This window comes from Salvelinus alpinus, chromosome 29 (assembly GCF_045679555.1).
Source record: "Salvelinus alpinus chromosome 29, SLU_Salpinus.1, whole genome shotgun sequence".
Taxonomy (NCBI): Eukaryota; Metazoa; Chordata; class Actinopteri; order Salmoniformes; family Salmonidae; genus Salvelinus; species Salvelinus alpinus.
Window position 1 is genome coordinate 47,740,471 of NC_092114.1, and position 23,407 is coordinate 47,763,877.

Consider the following 23,407-nt stretch of genomic DNA (forward strand, 5'->3'; position numbering starts at 1 on the left):
TGGCTGGGCTATTCAAGGCCAATGTGTGCTTAGGGTCGTTGTCCTGTTGGAAGGTAAGCCTTCACCCCAGTCTGAGGTCCTGAGCACTCTGGAGAAGGTTCTCTCTCTACTCGCGCCGTTCCTCTTTCCTCAATCCTGACTAGTCTCCCAGTCCCTGCCACTGAAAATCATTCCCACAGCATGATGATGCCACCACCATGCTTCACCGTAGGGATGGTACCAGGTTTCCTCCAGATGTGATGCTTGGCATTCAGGAAAAATAGTTCAATCTTGGTTTCATCAGACCAGAGAATCTTGTTTCTTATGGTCAGTGTTCTTTTGGTGCATGTTGGCAAACTCCAAGCGGGCTGTCATGTGCCTGGGGAGGAGTGGCTTCCATCTGGCCACTCTACCATAAAGGCCTGATTGGTGGAGTGCTGCAGAGATGTTTGTCCTTTTGGAAGGTTCTCCCATCTCCACAGAGGAACTCTGGAGCTCTGTCAGATGGAGCTCTGTCAGAGTGACCATTGGGTTCTTGGTCACCTCCCTGACCAAGGCCCTTCTCCTCCGATTGCTCAGTTTGGCCGGGCGGCCAGCTCTAGGAAGAGTCTTGGTGGTTCCAAACTTCTTCCAATTAAGAATTATGGAGGCCACAGGGGACCTTCAATGCAGCAGAAAGGTTTTGTTACCCTTCCTCAGTTCTGTGCCTCGACACAATCCTGTCTGGGATCTCTACAGACAATTCCTTCAACCTCAAGGCTTGGTTTTTGCTCTGACAGGTGTGTCCAATCAATTGAATTTACCACAGGTGGACTCCAATCAAGTTGTAGAAACATCTCAAGGATGATCAATGGAAACATGATGCACCTGAGCTCAATTTCGAGTCTCATAGCAAATGGGTCCGAATGCTTGTAAATAAGGTTATGCGAATGCTTGTAAATCTTTTTTTGAAATGTGTAAAATTTCTAAAAACCTGTTTTCACAATGTCATTGTGGGTTTTTGTGTGTAGACTGATGAGGGAAACAATGTATTTATACATTTTAGAATAAGGCTGTAACATAACAAAATGTGGATAAATGGTATGGGTCTGAGATACTTTCCTGAATGAGGTGAAGTGGATTACACCGGTTTAACTCATGTTTGACTTGCACAGAGATAATTAATTTAGTGCATTTTCAAGCTGAAAATGTGTATCTGAAAGTGTATCTGAAAATTACCTATTTATCATGTAGCCTAAGCCCTAAACATTTGATCAGTGTGCGAAGTAAAGCAGAGAGCATATACTATATTACTATAAACTATACAATACTTCATATACAACATCAGTGTATTATTGCAGGCATAGTTAGATTTTTCTACAATATATATTTGAACTGATATTCAAGCAGACAGTATCTGTCTGAATACTACAAAGAAGAACACATATTTAGAATTGAAGTGCTGAATTGCTCAATGTTTTTTTTTCTCAGGTGGACAACTTTGGTGCACTACAACCAAACCCATCATGGAAGGAGAGGAGTTAGCTGCGTTTGCTGTGGACTTCTACTCCCGTCTCCAGGCAGTCAACCAGGCAGCTCTCTCTGAGAGGATAAACCCATCCAGATTACTGGACTCCATCCGACTATTGCCCCAACAGGCCAACATGGCCTCCATACTTCCCAACGCTATGGTTAACAGTAAGTCCAACGTAAAATTTAGGAGACTATGAAATCTGTTTGTTTGTTCATCCATGCATAGGTGTGTGTACAATGATTCCTCCTTTAAAAGATGCGAGCTTGCACCGCGGGACTTAGAAGTACCCAGCGTCACGGATTCATTGCTCCAGACAACCACAAAATAGTTGGCAGCCTATGGATGTGTAGCTAGCTACTGTCACGCCCTGACCATAGTAAGCTGTTTTTCTCTGTGTTGGTTGGGGCGTGAGAGTGACTAGGGTGGGTCATCTAGGTGTTTGTATGTCTATGTTGGCCTGATATGGTTCCCAATCAGAGACAGCTGTTTATTGTTGTCTCTGATTGGGGATCATATTTAGGTAGCCATTTTCCCTATTGTTAGTTGTGGGATCTTGTCTACATTAAGTTGCCTGAGTGCATACCAGTAGCTTCACGTTTCGTTTGTTCTTTATTGTTTTGTTTTGGTGAGTTTCACTTTATTAAAATATGTGGAACTCTACTCACGCTGCGCCTTGGTCTCATCCTTATAACGAACGTGACAGAAGATCCCACCAACAAAGGACCAAGCATCGTGCCCAGGAGGAGGAAGTATCCTGGACTTGGGAAGAGATCCTGGATGGGAAGGGATCCTGGACTTGGGAGGAAATCCTGGCAGGACAGGATCGTCTTCCTTGGTGGGAGTCACCTAGGAACATGAGAGGACAGCAACGACGTCGGGGAGGTAGGCCACAGAAACCCAAAGAATATTTTTTGGTAGGGCACATGGAGCAGTCGGCGAAGTTGAGGGGTGAGTCAGAGACTGTCGAGGAGTTATTGGACAAATTGCAGGAGAGTGAACGGAGGGGAGAGTTAGAGACCTTCGAGGAGTTGTTGATCAAATTGGAGGAGAGTGAAAAGAGAGAGCTGTTGGTTTGACGTGGTATGCACGGCATTCGCCCTGAGGAGCATGTTAGCTGTCCGATGCCACCTGTACCGGTCCCACGCATCAGGTCTCCAGTGCGCCTCCACAGTCCAGTACGTCCTGTGCCTCTTCCCCACACTCGCCCTGAGGTGCGTGTCATCAGCCCGGTGCCACCTGTACCGGTCCAACGCATCAGGTCTCCAGTGCGCTTCCACAGTCCAGTACGTCCTGTGCCTCCTCTCCGCACTCGCCTTGAGATGCGTGTCATCAGCCCGGTGCCACCTATACCGGTCCCACGCATCAGATCTCCAGTGCGCCTCCACAGTCCAGTACGTCCTGTGCCTCCTCTCCCCACTCGCCCTGAGGTGCGTGTCATTAGGCCGGTGCCACCTGTACCGGTCCCACGCATCAGGTCTCCAGTGCGCATCCACAGTCCAGTACGTCCTGTGCCTCTTCCCCGCACTCGCCCTGAGGTGCGTGTCATCAGCCCGGTGCCACCTGTACCGGTCCAACGCATCAGGTCTCCAGTGCGCTTCCACAGTCCAGTACGTCCTGTGCCTCCTCTCCGCACTCGCCTTGAGATGCGTGTCATCAGCCCGGTGCCACCTATACCGGTCCCACGCATCAGATCTCCAGTGCGCCTCCACAGTCCAGTACGTCCTGTGCCTCCTCTCCCCACTCGCCCTGAGGTGCGTGTCATTAGGCCGGTGCCACCTGTACCGGTCCCACGCATCAGGTCTCCAGTGCGCATCCACAGTCCAGTACGTCCTGTGCCTCTTCCCCGCACTCGCCCTGAGGTGCGTGTCATCAGCCCGGTGCCACCGGTACCGGTCCCACGCATCAGGCCTCCAGTGCGCCTCCACAGTCCAGAACTTCCGGCGACAGTTCCCAGTCCGGAGTTTCCGGCGACAGTTCCCAGTCCAGAGCTTCCGGCTACAGTTCCCAGTTCGACGTTTCACAGTCTGGAACCTCCAACGACGGGCTACAGTCCGGAACCTCCTGAGACGGTCTACGGTCCGGAACCTCCTGAGACGGTCTACGGTCCGGAACCTCCTGAGACGGTCTACGGTCCGGAACCTCCTGAGACGGTCTGCGGTCCGGAACCTTCTGAGACGGTCTGCGGTCCGGAACCTTCTGAGACGGTCTGCGGTCCGGAACCTCCTGAGACGGTCTACGGTATGGAACCTCCTGAGACGGTCTGCGGTCCGGAACCTCCAGAGACGGTCGGCGGTCCGGAGCCTCCAGCGACGGTCGGCGGTCCGGAGCCTCCAGCGACGGTCGGCGGTCCGGAGCCTCTAGCGACGGTCGGCGGTCCGGAGCCTCCAGCGACGGTCGGCGGTCCGGAGCCTCCAGCGACGGTCGGCGGTCCGGAACCTCCAGCGACGGTCGGCGGACCGGAACCTCCAGCGACGGTCGGCGGACCGGAGCCTCCAGCGACGGTCGGCGGACCGGAGCCTCCAGCGACGATCCAGCCTTCAGCAGGGGTTCTCAGTCCAGAGCCTCCTGCGACGATCTATGGTCCGGTTCCTCCGGCGACGATCCACGGTCCGGTTCCTCCATCAATGATCCACGGTCCGGAACCTCCGGCGACGATCCACGGTCCAGGGCCTCCGGCGATGACCCACGGTCTGGAGCTTCCAGCGATGCGCCCCTGGAGCCATCCCCGATGCCCTGCGTCATCCATCATAGATGCCCACCCGGACCCTCCCCTATTGTGTCAGGTTTTGCGGTCAGAGTCCGCACCTTTGGGGGGTCACTCCCTGACCATAGTAAGCTGTTTTTCTCTGTGTTGGTTGGGGCGTGAGAGTGACTAGGGTGGGTCATCTAGGTGTTTGTATGTCTATGTTGGCCTGATATGGTCCCAATCAGAGACAGCTGTTTATCGTTGTCTCTGATTGGGGATCATATTTAGGGAGCCATTTTCCCCATTATTAGTTGTGGGATCTTGTCTAGATTGAGTTGCCTGAGTGCATACCAGTAGCTTCACGTTTATTTTGTTCTTTTTTGTTTTGGTGAGTTTCAGTTTATTAAAATATGTGGAACTCTACTCACGCTGCGCCTTAGTCTTATCCTTATAACGAACGTGACAGCTACAGTATGTATGGACCCTAAAACGTTTGGTATGAATATTACTTCAGAACCTATCTATGAACCTCAGCTATCATAGTTGTTGTATCAATAATAAGTAAGCTGTCAGCATTTTTATCCTCCACTACACAATAAGCAAGTAAATAGATAGCTAGCTATGTTACTTCAGCTCCATTGCAAGGCAAGCTCACACAATTGTATATTAAATTTGCAGTAAATGCTTTAGCTAGCTAGATTCTTTACATCCACTGTTTCACAAGATGACAGCCTGGTTTGCTGGTTTTCTCAGGAGTCCCTAAAACATTAAAAAACACAAATACAAAATTAAACAGGAAGCACCAGTGACTTGGTATATAAAAAAGTGGTCAGATGAAGCAGATGCTAAACTACAGGACTGTTTTGCTATCACAGACTGGAACATGTTCCGGGATTCTTCCAATGGCATTGAGGAGTACACCACTTCAATCACTGGCTTTATCAATAAGTGCATCGAGGACATCGTCCCCACACTGACTGAACGTACATACCCCAACAAGAAGCCATGGATTACAGGCAACAATCACACTGAGCTAAAGGGTAGAGCTGCCGCTTTCAAGGTGCGGGACTCTTACCCGGAAGCTTACAAGATATCCTGCTATGACCTGCGACGAACTATCAAACAGGCAAAGCGTCAATACAGGGCTAAGATTGAATCATACTACACCGGCTCCGACGCTTGTCTTATGTGGCAGGGCTTGCAAACTATTACAGACTACAAAGGGAAGCACAGCCGCGAGCTGCCCAGTGACACGAGCCTACCAGACAAGCTAAATCACTTCTATGCTCGCTTCGAGGCAAGCAACACTGAGGAATGCATGAGAGCATCAGCTGTTCCAGAGGACTATGTGATCACGCTCTATGTACCCGACGTGAGTAAGACCTTTAAACAGGTCAACATACACAAGGCTGCGGGGCCAGACGGATTACCAGGATGTGTGCTCCGGGCATGTGCTGACCAACTGGCAGGTGTCTTCACTGACATTTTCAACATGTCCCTGATTGAGTCTGTAATACCAACATGTTTCAAGCAGACCACCATAGTCCCTGTGCCCAGGAACACAAAGGCAACCTGCCTAAATGACTACAGACCCATAGCACTCACATCCATAGCCATGAAGTGCTTTGAAAGGTTGGTAATGGCATCAACATCATTATCCCACTACAATTTGCATACCGCCCAAACAGATCCACAGATCTGTGCACTCCACACTGCCCTTTCCTACCTGGACAAAAGGAACACATATGTGAGAATGCAATGACTACAGCTCAGCGTTCAACACCATAGTACCCTCAAAGCTCATCACTAAGCTAAGGATCCTTGGACACCTCCCTCTGCAACTGGATCCTGGACTTCCTGACAGGCCGCCACCAGGCGGTGAGGGAATGTAGCAACACATCTGCCACGCTGATCCTCAATACTGGAGCTCCACAGGGGCGAGGGAATGTAGCAACACATCTGCCACGCTGATCCTCAATACTGGAGCTCCACAGGGGTGCGTGCTCAGTCCCCTCCTGTACTCCCTGTTCACCCACGACTGCATGGTCAGGCACGACTCCAACACCATCATTAAGTTTGCAGACGACACAACATTGGTAGGCCTGTTCACCTACAACGACGAGACAGCCTACAGGGAGGAGGTCAGAGACCTGGCCGGGTGGTGCCAGAATAACGACCTATCCCTCAACGTAACCAAGACTAAGGAGATGATTGTGGACTACAGGAAAAGGAGGACAAAGCACGCCCCCATTCTCATCAACGGGGCTGTAGTGGAGCAGGTTGATAGCTTCAAGTTCCTTGGTGTCCACATCAACAACAAACTAGAATGGTCCAAACACACCAAGACAAAAGGTTCTACAGCTGCAACATCGAGAGTATCCTGACTGGTTGCATCACCTGGTACGGCAATTGTTCGGCCTCTGACCGCAAGGCACTACAGAGGATAGTGCATACGGCCCAGTACATCACTGGGGCTAAGCTGCCTGCCATCCAGGACCTCTACACAAGGCGGTGTCAGAGGAAGGCCCTAAAAATGTTCAAAGACCCCAGCCACCCCAGTCATAGACTGTTCTCTACTACCGCATGGTAAGCGGTACCGGAGTGCCAAGTCTAGGACAAAAAGTATTCTCAGTTTTTACCCCCAAGCCATAAGACTCCTGAACAGGTAATCAAATGGCTACCCGGACTATTTTCATTGTGTGCCCCCCCCCCACAACCTCTCTTTTTACGCTGCTGCTACTCTCTGTTTATCATATATGCATAGTCACTTTAACCATATCTACATGTACATACTACCTCAATCAGCCTGACTAACCGGTGTCTGTATGTAGCCTCGCTACTGTATATAGCCTGTCTTTTTACTGTTGTTTTATTTCTTTACTTACCTATTGTTCACCTAACACATTTTTTGCACTTGTCAACTGGGAACGGTGCAGGAGAGCAGAGATTTGTGAACAGCCGCACACTTTATTTAGGCAGGAGAAACCAACAGACGGACGCCACTGCGTCGAAACCATCCAATATGCCAAAGTACAAAAACAGTCACAATAATAAAGTACAAACAAATAAAAATACCTCCTGAATATAAAACACGGAAATAAACGCACACCAGAAATAGCACGTCAAAAAATGACACGTAACATTAAACAATCACACACAAAGACATGAGGGGAACAGAGGAATAAATACATGTAGTGTGATTGGGGAATGAAAACCAGGTGTGCAGGGAACAAGACAAAACGAATGGAAAAATGAAAAATGGAGTGGCGATGGCTAGAAACCCGGTGACGTCGACCGCCGAAAGCCGCCTGAACAAGGAGAGGAGCCGACTTCGGCGGAAGTCGTGACAGCACTATTGGTTAGAGCCTGTAAGTAAGCATTTCACTGTAAGGTTGTATTTCACCTGTTGTATTCGGCGCACGTGACAAATAAACTTTTATTTTATTTTACTTGAACTTCATGTCTGAATGGCATTATTGACGCCTATGGATAGAGTAGAATATAATAACTTCATTGTTTCAAGGATGCAAGTCCTATATACACATGTACTGTAGTTGTTACCACGCATGAGATTCCCACATTGTAGCCTGTACATTTAATATATTCACTGATCATGTACTCTTCCTTGGCAAATAAAGTTGCGGTTCAGGTATGAATCTCTGTGAGACATTCTTTTTCAGTCATGTCAAACTCCATTATTTGAATGGTGCTATGTCTGCATGTATGTATTACAATTATACACTTCAACAGTGTTTACTACTCCTGCTCCTGGGACATCAATGATTACACATTGTAACTATGCAATAGAATAGAAACATGATTGATTTGAAATTCATATATACAGAAAACAAAACTATAAATATCTTACTCCCTTCATCTGCATTGATCTAAGGACACAGGATAGTATTTCAATGAGATACTTAATTTCAACCGGTGGAGAATTTGAAACGGTTTCTTGAAAGAAGTTCATTATCCATGCGTTATAAATACATAAATGCATTATAATTATGATAATTGCAATATTACAAATACAAGTTCAATCTGTACTTCAATGCAGTTATGGTGTGCGTTATAAAACGAGGAAGAAAGACAAGGTGGGGAGAGAGGTGTAAGAAGACAGAAAGGGAAAGAGGTAAGAACAGCGGCAGACAGCATATGATCATGAATTACAGTGCTACCCTAATATTCTCTCAGTTCATCACAATTGCGGTGTCTCCTAACCAGCCTTGGGCCCCCAGTTGACCCAAAGATTATCTTAATTTTTTTATTTTTTTATTTTTTATTTAACCTTTATTTAACCAGGTAGGCAAATTGAGAACACGTTCTCATTTACAATTGCGACCTGGCCAAGATAAAGCAAAGCAGTTCGACACATACAACAACACATAGTTACACATGGAGTAAAACAAACATATAGTCAATAATACAGTGAAAAAAAATAAATAAGTCTATATACAATGTGAGCAAGTGAGGTGAGATAAGGGAGGTGAAGGCAAACAAATATATGTATAAATAAATAAAAATATAAAAGGCCATGGAGGCGAAGTGAGTACAACACAGCAAGTAAAATAAAAACTAAAAAAACAATGGAATGGTTGGTTTGCAGTGGAAGAAAGTGCAAAGTAGAGACAGAAATAATGGGGTGCAAAGGAGCAAAATAAATTAATAAATAAATACAGTAGGTAAAGAGGTAGTTGTTTGGGCTAAATTGTAGATGGGTTATATACAGGTGCAGTAATCTATGAGCTGCTCTGACAGCTGGTGCTTAAAGCTAGTGAGGGAGATAGGTGTTTCCAGTTTCAGAGATTTTTGTAGTTTGTTCCAGTCATTGGCAGCAGAGAACTGGAAGGAGAGGCGTCCAAAGGAAGAATTGGTTTTGGGGGTGACTAGAGAGATATACCTGCTGGAGCGCGTGCTACAGGTAGGTGCTGCTATGGTGACCAGCGAGCTGAGATAAGGGGGGACTTTACCTAGCAGGGTCTTGTAGATGACCTGGAACCAGTGGGTTTGGCGACGAGTATGAAGCGAGGGCCAGCCAACGAGAGTGTACAGGTCGCAGTGGTGGGTAGTATATGGGGCTTTGGTGACAAAACGGATGGCACTGTGATAGACTGCATCCAATTTATTGAGTAGGGTTTTGGAGGCTATTTTGTAAATGACATCACCGAAGTCGAGGATTGGTAGGATGGTCAGTTTTACAAGGGTATGTTTGGCAGCATGAGTAAAGGATGCTTTGTTGCGGAATAGGAAGCCAATTCTAGATTTGACTTTGGATTGGAGATGTTTGATGTGAGTCTGGAAGGAGAGTTTACAGTCTAACCAGACACCTAGGTATTTGTAGGTGTCCACATATTCTAAGTCAGAGCCGTCCAAAGTAGTGATGTTGGACAGGCGGGCAGGAGCAGGCAGCGATCGGTTGAAGAGCATGCATTTGGTTTTACTTGTATTTAAGAGCAGTTGGAGGCCACGGAAGGAGAGTTGTATGGCATTGAAGCTCGCCTGGAGGGTTGTTAACACAGTGTCAAAAGAAGGGCCAGAAGTATACAGAATAGTGTCGTCTGCGTAGAGGTGGATCAGAGAATCACCAGCAGCAAGAGCGACATCATTGATGTAAACAGAGAAGAGAGTCGGTCCAAGAATTGAACCCTGTGGCACCCCCATAGAGACTGCCAGAGGCCCGGACAACAGACCCTCCGATTTGACACACTGAACTCGATCAGAGAAGTAGTTGGTGAACCAGGCGAGGCAATCAATTAAGAGCGGGTGAGGTGGCGATGACGGGACTGGCTTTCCTCTCTCACATCAAAACATACCTGCAGACGAGAGAGCATGATTAAGCCTTGTTTTTTTTTATTCTAACACGGTCAGTCATCTTAAATCAGGAGGTGAAATGCAAAACTGACCTTGGATTCTTAACTTTGGGACTACTACATCTCTGTCTGTATTTCAATGTAAAGCATCTCTTTAATAATACTTCCTGTTGACCCGACCAAGTGACATCTCACCTACGATCATGCTGTGCCCTCTGTGTCAGCCAGTTCAGCTGCGGGAGGGGTTCACCAAAACAGCTGATATAACCTAGAGGATTTAGGGAGAAGGGGGAGAGGGATGAAGGAGAGAGACTGTTATTGTGTGTGTGTTGTCTCACCTGGTGTACACACTCAGTGGCTACAGAGTACTTGTTTATGAACATTGATAACATAATTCACGTAACACAGACATATGAGGACAAACAATAGCAGATAATGTCAATAGAAGATACTGTATGTGACGCAGACTCCTATCGGAGTGTACCTGAAACATTTAAATATAGAGGGCTATGTGTCTCACCACTTGGTTATTGCAAGGCTAACCCCCAGGGAAATCCTGACTGGACAGATAGTCCAGTGAAAATGGCTGTGTTGATGTGGTGTAAATCTGAAAATTAGCAACTGACATCTTAATTTAAAAAAAAATTAACAACAAGATAGGCAGAGATGGAGAAAAGGAACACAGAACAGTTTAATTACCTCTGGTTATGGACACTTTTGTCAGCAATAAAGCTTGAACATTTGGCAATATCTACATTTTCAACCCCTTGGTCAGCTTGCTCTCTGAAAGTAAAGAAAACAGCATATTTTTTATAGATATGAGAACAATAACTGAGATATGACCATTCAATCTAAAGCAGCAGATGTCATTTTTAGGATATGTCAATACAGCCCAGTGCTGCTTACCTGAGATGCCATCTTCTTAGGTGTCCGCTTTAACTTCCTTTGTGACGGAAAAAAGTAGCTTTCAGAACAATTATTTTGATTGAAAATAAAAAAGGTTTAGCTCTCGACAAAAAGACACAAATGTACCTCCATTGCATATAACAATTTGCCTGTGAATAACCACACCATACAAACGTGCTACTTTATGCAGAATTCTTGACGCCCAACCGAAGATTTGCAATTTGTTGCAAGTTGGGGAGGAGGGCTGATAGCGGAACAATAGACTATTCAACCTTTACTAAAGAATAGTCTAATAGCTGAGCTCGGTGTGAAAACCCCCCCTCGTATCACAGACCAGATTTGCCCTAACAACCAAGGGGTAGCTTGCTACTCAGTGTAATAAAGTAATGACCATTCAAATAACTTACCTTACAAGTTATGTTGGCTACGCTGTCCTTACGAATCACATAGCATATCATTACAGCACTATGTACCGGTATGTTAGCTAGCTACCTAACGTTAGTAGTTATACATCAAACCTGCCAGTATATTAACTATAGGCTATCTAACTACCCAACGTAAATTGACTTGATTATTCTCTGCATTCATAGCTTAGCTAAATGGTATAGTTGTGCTTTCTCAATGGATATTCGGGTGCTTTCGTAAATTCGTTCTGGCTATCTATAGGCTGGACGATAGAATGAGTCAAAATTCACCCAAGGCTGAAAAAATTCTTAAAGGATCAGGGTCCCGCTAGTGGGACAACTTCCAGTAAAACTGGAGGGTGCGCAATTCAAATAAATTCTAATATTTATATTCGTTTTTAAACATTTAGGTACATATAAGTGTCTTATATCAGCTGAAAGCTTAAATTCTTGTTAATCTAACTGCACTGTCCAATTTACAGTAGCTATTACAGTGAAAACATGCCATGCGATTGTTTGAGGATGGCGCCTCACATCAAAATATTTTTTCACCGGCACATTCACATATAAAGATTAAATATTCATTTACTTTTTGAAAATCTTCCCCTGATTTGTCATTTAAAGGGTCCCATTTATAACATGTAGTGTCGTTTTGTTAGATAAAATCCATCTTTATATCCCAAAAAGTCTGTTTAATTGGTGCCATCAATTTGAGTAATCCACTCGTTCTACTTGCAGAGAAAGGAATCCGAAAATCTACCCCTAAACTTTGTTTCAACAAGTCAAAATAAGTTTCTATTTACTTCTCAGATACCATAAAATGTAATCAAACTATAATATTTATTTCGGAAAGAAGTATGCTCAAAAGCAAACCGATATTAGCAGGTGCGTAATTTCTTCATGGCGCGCACAAACACGAATTTCCAAGAGTGTGTCCTTCTACTAAAACTGTGATTTCTTATTCGTTTATGAAGTTACAAGCCTGAATCCACTGACGCGATTTGATAAATCTCGCTCATTTTTCAGAATAAAAGCTTGAAACTATGTCTAAAGACTGTTCACACCCTGTGGAAGACATAGGAAATGAATATGGTTGATATCTCTTTAAATGGAGGAAAGGCAGGCAATGGAACAGGGATTTTTCAAAATAAGAGGCACTTCCTGGTTGGATTTCCTCAGGTTTTCGCCTGCAAAATCAGTTCTGTTATACTCACAGACAATATTTTGACAGTTTTGGAAACTTGTGTTTTCTATCCTAATCTGTCAATTATATGCATATTCTAGCATCTGGGCCTGAGAAATAGGCAGCTTACATTTGGAATGTTATTTTTCCAAACATAAAAATACTGCCCTCTAGCTTATTTTAACTATAAAACAACGTGAGCAGGTCTCATTGCCAACAATAAACTGTGAATAGAACGTTCGGAAGGCGAGTTGGTGCCACGGTGCTCAATAGAATTAATAGGAGCTGGCAGGGTGAAAAATGCACTAGAATAAGGCCAGTTGTTTTGCGATTACTTCAAAACGACGTCAAGCAGCTGGGATTGTGGTCATATTATGAAACAGGGCTCCACGGCAGATGCGATGAACTCGTTTGAATCAGAAAAGAACTTTGTTAAACATTTCATGTGTCCAGCCTACTATCAACACTGATTTCAGAGCAATTGTCTGAGTGTACCAGAGCTCGGAATAATTACTTTACGAGCACTCCACACCCATTGAATATGGCCGGTGTCAGGAAACGTCGGGAAAAAAGCGTAATTAAATTGTCACCAACGCTCTGGTTAACACGAAAACTGCCTTACCAGCTCTGCTATGACGAGTAAAATGGTCAGAGTGCTCTCATTTGTTTCTGGAAGTAGCTAGCCAACATTAGCTTGGGTGCTTGACTGCCGTTGTAAGGCCAGAATGCTCAAATCAACCCTACTCTTCGGCCCGAATGTCCAGTGTGTGCTCCGAGAGCAAAACGGTCTGAATTTACAAATTAACAATTTTTCTCTGAATGGAAACACCATAATATTAATCAACTTAACTAAGCCAAATTTCTTAAAATCAATCTCATATTATTACAAATTCAAATATATTACTATAAAAATCAATCTTTCATGAAATCACATGATTTCAAAAAGGATTTACGGGGAAAGCACACCAAACAATTATGTTAGCTCAGTACATAGCCACAGAAAAACATAGCCATTTTCCCAGCAATAGATAGTAGTAACAAAAACCAGAAAGAGATAAAATTAATCACTAACCTTTGAACATCTTCATCAGATGACACTCATATGACACCATGTTACACAATACATTTATGTTTTGTTTGATAATGTGCATATTTATATCCACAAATCTCGGTTTACATTGGCGCCATGTTTAGAAATGCCTCCAAAATATCCGGAGTAATTACAGAGAGCCACGTCAAATAAAATAAATACTCATCATAAACTTTGATGAAAGATACATGTTTTACATATAATTAAAGATACACTTGTTCCTAATGCAACCGCTGTGTCAGATTTAAAAAAAACTTTTGTAAAAAGCACACCATGCAATAATCTGAGACGGCGCTCAGATAGTAACAACATTTCTCCGCCATGTTGGAGTCAACAGAAATACGAAATTACATCATAAATATTCCCTTACCTTTGATTATCTTCATCAGAATGCAGTGCCAGGAATCCTAGTTCCTGTCACACCCTGGCCTTAGTTATCTTTGTTTTCATTATTATTTTAGTTAGGTCAGGGTGTGACATGGGGAAGTTTGTGTGTTTTTGTATTGTCTAGGGTGTTGTATGGTTTAGGGGGTTAAATAGAGTAGATGGGTTAGTGTTCAGTGTAGGTGTCTAGGAAAGTCTATGGTTGCCTGAATTGGTTCTCAATCAGACAGCTGGTTATTGTTGTCTCTGATTGGGAGCCATATTTAAGGCAGCCATAGGCGTTAGCTGTTTGTGGGTAATTGTCTATGTGTAGTGTTTGTGTCAGCACTATTTGTCTGTATAGCTTCACGGTCATCAGTTTTGTTATTTTGTTAGTTCGTGATTAGTTGTTCGTTTCTTGTTTGTTTTTTCTCTCTTCTTAAAATAAAGAAGATGTATTTTGCACACGCTGCGCCTTGGTCCAATCTCTCACAGCAAGACGATCGTGACAGAATTACCCACCAATCTAGGACCAAGCGGCGTGTCAAGCGGCAACAGGACCCACCTACACAGGATTCATGGACATGGGAGGAGATACTGGATGGTAAGGGACCTTGGGCACAACCGGGAGAATATCGCCTCCCTCGTGAAGAGCTGGAGGCAGCTAAAGCCGAGAGGAGGCGATATGAGGAGGCAGCACGGAAGCAAGGCTGGAAACCCGTGAGTACAACCCAAAAATTACTTGGGGGGGGCCTTAAAGGGAGTGTGGCGAAGTCAGGTAGGAGACCTGCGCCTACTCCCTGTACTTACCGTGGAGAGCGAGAGTACGGGCAGACACCGTGTTACGCAGTAGAGCGCATGGTGTCTCCTGTACGCGTGCATAGCCCGGTTCGGTACATTCCAGCTCCACGTATCGGCCGGGCTCGATTGAGCGTTGAGCCGGATGTCATGAAGCTGGCCCAACGCATCTGGCCACCAGTGCGTCTCCTCGGGCCGGCTTACATGGCACCAGCCTTACGCATGGTGTCCCCGGTTCGCCTACATAGCCCGGTGCGGGTTATTCCACCTCCCCGCACTGGTCGGGCGACGGGGAGCATACAACCAGGTAAGGTTGGACAGGCTCAGTGCTCAAGGGAGCCAGTACGCCTGCACGGTCCGGTATTTCCGGCGCCACCTCCCCGCTCCAGCCCAGTACCACCAGTGCCTACACCACGCACCAGGCTTCCTGTGCGTCTTCAGAGCCCTGTGCCTCCTCCACGCACTAGCTCTATGGTGCGTGTCTCCAGCCCTTTACCACCAGTGCCTACACCACGCACCAAGCCTCCTGTGTGTCCCCAGAGTCCTGTGCGTCCTGTTGCTGCTCCCCGCACTAGCCCTGAGATGCGTGTCCTCAGCCCGGTACCACCAGTTCCGGCACCACGCACTAGGCCTAATGTGCGTCCCCAGGGTCCAGCATGCCCTGTTCCTTCTCCCCGCACTAGCCCTGAGATGCGTGTCCTCAGCCCGGTACCTCCAGTTCCGGCACCACGCACCAGGCCTACAGTGCGTCTCAGCCGGCCAGAGTCTGCCGTCTGCCCAACGGCGCCTGAAATGCCCGTCTGCCCAACGCCGTCTGAACTGTCCGTCTGCCAAGCGCCGCATGAACTGCCCGTCTGTACTGAGTATTCAAAGCCGCCCGTCTGTACTGAGCCTGCAAAGCCGCCCGTCTGCCATGAGCCTTCAGAGCCGTCCGCCAGACAGGAGCCGCCAGAGCCTTCCGCCAGACAGGAGCCGCCAGAGCCTTCCGCCAGACAGGAGCAGCCAGAGCCTTCCGCCAGACAGGATCAGCCAGAGCCTTCCGCCAGACAGGATCAGCCAGAGCCTTCCGCCAGACAGGATCAGCCAGAGCCTTCCGCCAGACAGGATCAGCCAGAGCCTTCCGCCAGCCAGGATCAGCCAGATCCGTCAGCCAGCCATGAGCAGCCAGATCCGTCAGCCAGCCATGAGCAGCCAGATCCGTCAGCCAGCCATGAGCAGCCAGATCCGTCAGCCAGCCATGAGCAGCCAGATCCGTCAGCCAGCCATGAGCAGCCAGATCCGTCAGCCAGCCATGAGCAGCCAGATCCGTCAGCCAGCCATGAGCCGTCCAGCCAGGATCCGCCAGAGCCGTCATCCAGCCAGGATCCGCCAGAGCCGTCATCCAGCCAGGATCCGCCAGAGCCAGCCACCAGCCAGGATCCGCCAGCCAGCCAGGATCCGCCAGAGCCAGCCAGCCAGGATCCGCCAGCCAGCCAGGATCCGCCAGCCAGCCAGGATCCGCCATCCAGCCAGGATCCGTCCCTCAGTCCGGAGCTGCCGTCCCTCAGTCCGGAGCTGCCCCTTATCCTGGTGCTGCCCCTTATCCTGGTGCTGCCCCTTAGTCCGGTGCTGCCCCTTAGTCCGGTGCTGCCCCTTAGTCCGGTGCTGCCCCTTAGTCCGGTGCTGCCCCTTAATCCAGTGGGGTTAATGTGGAGGGTGGCCATTTGGAGGAAGCTACGAAAGCGGGTAGTGACTATGGTGGGGTGGGGACCACGACCAGTGCCAGAGCCGCCACCGTGGACAGACGCCCACCCAGACCCTCCCCTAGACTTTATGCTGGTGCGCCCGGAGTTCGCACCTTAAGGGGGGGGTTATGTCACACCCTGGCCTTAGTTATCTTTGTTTTCATTATTATTTTAGTTAGGTCAGGGTGTGGCATGGGGAGGTTTGTGTGTTTTTGTATTGTCTAGGGTGTTGTATGGTTTAGGGGGTTAAATAGAGTAGATGGGTTAGTGTTCAGTGTAGGTGTCTAGGAAAGTCTATGGTTGCCTGAATTGGTTCTCAATCAGACAGCTGGTTATTGTTGTCTCTGATTGGGAGCCATATTTAAGGCAGCCATAGGCTTTAGCTGTGGTGGGTAATTGTCTATGTGTAGTGTTTGTGTCAGCACTATTTGTCTGTATAGCTTCACGGTCGTCAGTTTGTTATTTTGTTAGTTTGTGTATAGTTGTTAGTTTCTTGTTGTTTCTCTCTTCTGAAATAAAAGAAGATGTATTTTGCACACGCTGCGCCTTGGTCCAATCTCTCACAGGAAGACGATCGTGACAGTTCCACAATAAATCGTTGTTTTGTTCGATAATGTCCATTACTTATGTCCAATTAGCTAATTTTACTAGCATGTGTAGTGCACGTGTCCAAACGCTCGCGCAGATGCAGGCAAACGTCGGACGAAAACTTCAAAAAGTTATTTTCCAGGTCGAATAAACTGGTCAAAGTAAGTAGAGAATCAATCTTCAGGATGTTGTTATCATTTATATCAATAAGGTTCCAACCGGAGTTCCAACCTTTTCAGACTCTATAAGTAATGGAACGCAAGACGATATAATGAGGAAAGCGCGCGACCAAGAACTGGCAATCTGCCAGACCACTGACTCATTCCCCTCCCATCCGGTCCCACAACACAGCATAAGCTTCATTCCACGTTCTACTGACTGTTGACATCTAGTGGAAGGCATATGAAGTGCAAACAGATCCATATATTACAGGGAATTGAACAGGCGATGACTTTAACAATGACCACTCTCAGATTTTTCACTTCCTGTTTGGATTTTTTCTCAGGTTTTTGCCTGCCATATGAGTTCTGTTATACTCACAGACATCATTCAAACAGTTTTAGAAACTTCAGAGTGTTTTCTATCCAATAGTAATAATAATATGCATATATTAGCATGTGGGACAGAGTAGGAGGCAGTTCCCTATGGGCACGAAATTCATCCAAAAGTGAAAATGCTGCCCCCTATACCAAAGAAGTTAACATTAGAAGCCTACTCCCTAAATTTGCTTTATTCACTGCTTTAGCACATTCTGCCAACCCGGATGTCTTAGCCGTGTCTGAATCCTGGCTTAGGAAGACCACCAAAAACCACCAAACTTCCATCCCTAACTATAACATTTTCCGCCAAGATAGAACTGCCAAAGGGGGCGGTGTTGCAATCTACTGCAGAGATAGCCTGCAGAGTTCTGTCTTACTATCCAGGTCTGTACCAAAACAATTCAAGCTTCTACTTCTAAAAATTCACCTTTCCAGAAACAAGTCTCTCACCGTTGCCGCTTGCTATAGACCACCCTCTGCCCCCAGCTGTGCCCTGGACACCATATATGTGAATTGATTGTCCCCCATCTATCTTCTGAGCTCGTGCTGCTAGGTGACCTAAACTGGGACATGCTTAAATACCGTTGAAGTAGTATGGCTACAGGTTCATCTGCCTCACCTAAAGCCCATTCTTGTGGGAAGCTGCTATAGACTACCAAGTGCTTACAGTCAGTATCTGGATAATATGTGTGAAATGCTTGATACTGTATGTGATATAAACAGAGAAGTATATTTAAAATGTTAATATTGACTGGCTTTCATCAAGCTGCCCATACAAGAAAAAACTGTAACCAGTGCCTGCAACCTGGTTCAGGTTGTCAGTCAACCTACCAGGGTAGTTACAAACAGCACAGGAATGAAATCATCAACATGTATTGATCACATCTTTACTAATGCTGCAGAAATGTGTTTTAATGCAGTATCCAAAACCATAGGATGTAGTGATCACAATATAGTAGCAATATCTAGGAAAACCAAAGTTCCAAAGGCTGGGCCTAATATTGTGTAATGATTCATATGTTGATGATGTAAAGAACATTTTCTGGTCTGTGTTGTGTAATGAGGAGCAACCAGACGCTGCACTTGACACATTTATGAAATTGCTTATTCCAGTTACTAATAAGCATGTACCCATAAAGAAAATGGCTGTAAAAATTGTTAAATCCCCGTGTATTGATGAGGAATTGAAAAATTGTATGGTTGTTAGGGATGAGGCAAAAGGTAAGGCAAATAAGTCTGTCAGCACAACTGATTGGCAAACGTACTGGAAGTCAGAAATCATGCGACTAAATAAAAAGAACAATGAACTATACTATGTAACAAAAATAAATTATATAAAGATTGACAGTAAAAAGCTTTGGAGCACCTTAAATGAAATATTATGGGAAAAAAAGGCAAACTTGGTTCCATCATTCACTGAATCAGATGGCTCATTCATCACAAAACCCACTGATATTGCCAACTACTTAAATAATTTTTTAATTGGCAAGATTAGGAAATTTAGGCATGACATGCCAGCAACAGGTAGATCTGACCAAATTATGAAAGACAAGAATTGTACTTTTGAATTCCAAAATTATTGTTCAACAATGACAAACCACTGGGGTCTGACAACCTGGATGGAAAATTACCGAGGATAATAGTGGAAGAAATTGCCACTCCTATTTGCAATATCTTCAATTTAAGCCAACTAGAAAGTTTGTGCCCTCAGGCCTGGAGGGAAGCAAAATTTATTCCGCGACCTAAGAATAGTAAAGCCCCCTTTACTGGCTCAAATGGCAGGCCAATCAGCCTGTTACCAACCTTTAGTAAACTTCTGGAAAAAATAGTGTTTGACCAGATACAATGCTATTTTACAGTAAACAAATTTACAAGACTTTCAGCACACTAATAAGGAAGGCCATTCAACAAGCACAGCGCATACACGAATGACTGATGTCATGACGTTGGCCTGGGGGTAGGTTTATGACAGTCATAAATACCTCTCCCCCCTTTTTCCTCTCTCTACCCTACTGATGTGACATTTGAAAATCCCTTGGTTAACATAGAGATTCTGGGAACATCAGAAGGTGGGGGGAAATGAACCATATTTTGGTAATCCGACCAGTTGAACATATGGGTTGGTACTTAATGAATATGATGTCAGTTCGGTTGTCATCTGAGACATTCTAATCAATGATAAGATGACAAAATCTAGTGGAAAGTCTACACATTAGAGTTATCAGATTCACATGAATTGTTGGGCAATTTAAATGTTTGAATATAAAATTATTGGTGAAGAGATGAAATCTAGCTTCCAAATGAGAGATTTGGGTTTTCATACGGTTAGGGCTCTGCTCAATCAGTGGCCCGCCCCTGTGAAGGGACATGGGTTATAAAACTATGAAGACACACCCTTCTCCCTCCACTATATAAAGCCTTGACGAAAATGTAACCTCCTGTTCCAAGTATGTGAGGCCTGCAGCCTCTGCGTTAAAAGGGCAAATAACTTGCTGTTCCGGGTACATTAGGATGACGATTCGATGTCAGAATTGTTCAGCTAATAACTACAGAACGAAGCCAACCTCAGCGTGAGCTTTGGTTGCGAATGGTATGAACTTTGAACTCTTATTCACTAAAGAAGTGATACCTCCTAGCCGTTGACATAGCAACAGCAGCTGCAAACGTGGACTAGGAAAAAACAGACAGAGTATCCCGTCTACCACACAACAACATTACTACAACGTATCCAATTTACCAGCAGAGACATTCTTCAAAGGACTCTGTTGGGCAACACGGCCTTCCATCTACCACCAAACTACCGAAGCGCAGCTCAGAGTAAATATTTATTGCATTTTCCTTTTCCAAATGGGCAGGTAATTTAGAATGCACAAGATTCTGTATTTACGATAGAGTAGCTGCCTACGGCCCGATAGAGACATCGCTTCTCCCTTTGTTCTTCAGTCTTCCCGCTCTTTCAACTCAAACCCAACCCATTTTCCTTTGTGTAACCAGCTGTCATATCTGCTCTGTCCGCTAGGGACATTTTCATTTATGACATAATTTGTAATCAAGGTATGATTCATTCTGTGTATATGTAATTCTGTGTGATTAGTTAGGTATTTAGTAAATAAATAATTAAACCCAATTTTGTATTGCTGATTCAACTTGTTAGCCAGGGTTCGTGAAGATAACCAAGAATTTACAACTTTCAGATGAGACTGAAATAGGGTGACGATTAATATTGACTGCTATTGATGTAAAATATTACTAGGTCTTTATTATAGTTTATTCGGAAGATAACAGCTCTATAAATATTATTTTGTGGTGCCCCGACTTTCTAGTTAATTACATTTACATGAGTAGCTCAATCAAGTAATATTAATTACGGAGAAAGGATTTTATAAAATAGCATGTCATATCACTTAATCCGGCATAGCCAAAGACACGAGACTGATGATTGGCTGAGAGGAATTGATGATAAAAAAGATTATGGGGGATGTTTTGTTAGACTTCAGTGCAGCTTTTGACATTATCGATCATAGTCTGCTGCTGGAAAAACATAACATGTGTTATGGCTTTACACCCCCTGCTAGATTGTGGATAAAGGGTTACCTGTCTAACTAAAACACAGAGGGTGTTCTTTAATGGAATCCTCACCAACATCATCCAGGTAGAATCAGCAATTCCCCATGGCAGCTTAGGCCTCTTACTTTTTTCAATCTTTACTAACGACATGTCACTGGCTTTGAGTAAAGCCAGTGTGTCTTTGTATGCGGATGACTCAACACTATACACGTCAGCTACTACAGTGAATAAAATGACTGTGACACTTAACAAAGAGCTGCAGTTAGTTTCAGAATAGGTGGAATAAGTTAGTGCTACATTTTTCCAAAACTAAAAGCATTGTATTTTGGATAAATCATTCACTTAAACCGATCCATCAACTAAATCTTATAATGAATAATGTGGAAATTGAGCAAGTTAAGGTGACTAAACTGCTTGGAGTAACCCTGGATTGTAAACAGTCATGGTCAAAACATATTGATACAACAGTAGCAAAGAACAGTAACAGTAGCTATGTATTATTGTAAATAACAGCTGGTGCACGATATCTATGGAAGTCTCGAGCTATTGCTCACCTGAGGTAGAGTTTCTCATGATAAGCTGTTGACCACACTATCTACCAAGAGAGTTTTCATCTGTATTTTTCATAGCTCTTTACATGCTGGCACTAAGACAGCATTGAATGAGCTGTATTTCACCATAAGCAAACAAGAAAACACTCACCCAGAGGTAGCACTCCTAGTTGCCGGGAACTTTAATGCAGGGAAACGTATGGGCTATGTGCCACAAACAAAGTTAACTTCCCACACAGAAAGGAGGGAAAAGGGCTACCTAAGTATGGTTCCCAATCAGAGACAATGATAGACTGCTGTTCCTGATTGAGAACCATACCCGGCCAAAACAAAGAAATACAAAAACATAGAAAATAGAACATAGAATGCCCACCCAAATCACACCCTGACCAAACCCAAAATAGAGACATAAAAAGCTCTCTAAGGTCAGGGCGTGACCCTGGTAGTGTGGTGCCAGGAAAACAACCTCTCCCTCAGTGTGAGCAAGACAAAGGAGCTGATCGTGGACTATAGGAAAAGGAGGGCTGAAAAGGTCCCCATTTAAAATCAACGGTACTGAAGTGGAGCCGGTCAAGAGTTTCAAGTTCCTTGGTGTCCAAATCACCAAAAAACTATCATGGTCCAAACACACCAAGACAGTCACTAAGAGGGCATGACAACACCTTTTCCCCCTCAGGAGACTGAAAAGACTTGGCATGGGTCCCCAGATCCTCAAAAAGTTCAACAGCTGCATCATCGAGAGCATCCTGACCAGTTGCACCACCAACTGGTATGGCAACCGCTCGCCATCTGACCGCATAGCGCCAACAGAGGGCTGCCTCGCTTCTAGTCCTTAGGAAACTTTGCAGTATTTAGTATTTTAATGTATTATTTCTTACATTGTTAGCCCAGAAAATATAAAGTGTTATTACATACAGCCGAGAAAGAACTATTGGATATCAGAGCGATGTCAACTGACCAGCACTACAACCAGGAATACAACTTTCCCGAAGCGGATCCTTTGTCCAAACCACCCAGGGCATTTGAACTGACTCCAGAAGCTGACACAAAACAATGCCACCGGAGAAGAGGCAGACGGAGCAGCCTTCTGGTCAGACTTCGATGGTGCGCGCACCACCCACCGCTTCCAAGTATATTACTCGCTAATGTCCAGTCTCTAGATAACAAGGTAGATGAAATTAGGGCAAGGGTTGCTTTCCAGAGAGACATCAGGGATTGTAACATACTCTCTTTCACGGAAACATGGCTCTCGGAGTCGATACAGCCAACATACAGGAACTCAAGTCCTTTTGATCACCTGACCTAGAATTCCTCCCAAATTTTAGAACAAGGCTACCTAAATTGTATCAGCATATTGACTGTTGCACTCGTGCTGATAAAACACTGGACCACTGCTACTCTTAACTTCCGCGATGCATACAAAGCCCTCCCCCACCCTCCTTTTGCCAAATCTGATGTTGACCCCATTTTGCTCCTCCCTTCCTATTGTCAGGAACTCAAACAGGATGTACCCGTGCTATGGACTATTCAACGCTGGTCTGACCAATCGGAACCCACTCTTCAAGATTGTTTTGATCACGCAGAATGTGACATGTTCCGGGTAGCCTCAGAAAATAATGTCGATGTATACGTTGATTCGGTGAGTGAGTTTATAAGGAAGTGCATGGAGATGTTGTACCTACTCTGACTTTTTAAACCTACCCTAC

At 45.2% G+C, this 23,407-nt stretch overlaps 1 protein-coding gene across 1 annotated transcript in view; it reads left to right on the forward strand.

Moving 5' to 3' along the window:
* Window positions 1-23,407, forward strand: part of LOC139558924 (zinc finger protein ZFPM2-like) — a 105,134-nt gene that overhangs the window by 76,022 nt on the left and 5,705 nt on the right. Inside the window, exons 5-6 of the mRNA XM_071374426.1 lie at window positions 1,450-1,656; window positions 5,054-5,931. Of these exons, the coding sequence (XP_071230527.1) occupies window positions 1,450-1,656; window positions 5,054-5,931 (1,085 nt within the window). The remainder of the gene's footprint in view (window positions 1-1,449; window positions 1,657-5,053; window positions 5,932-23,407) is intronic.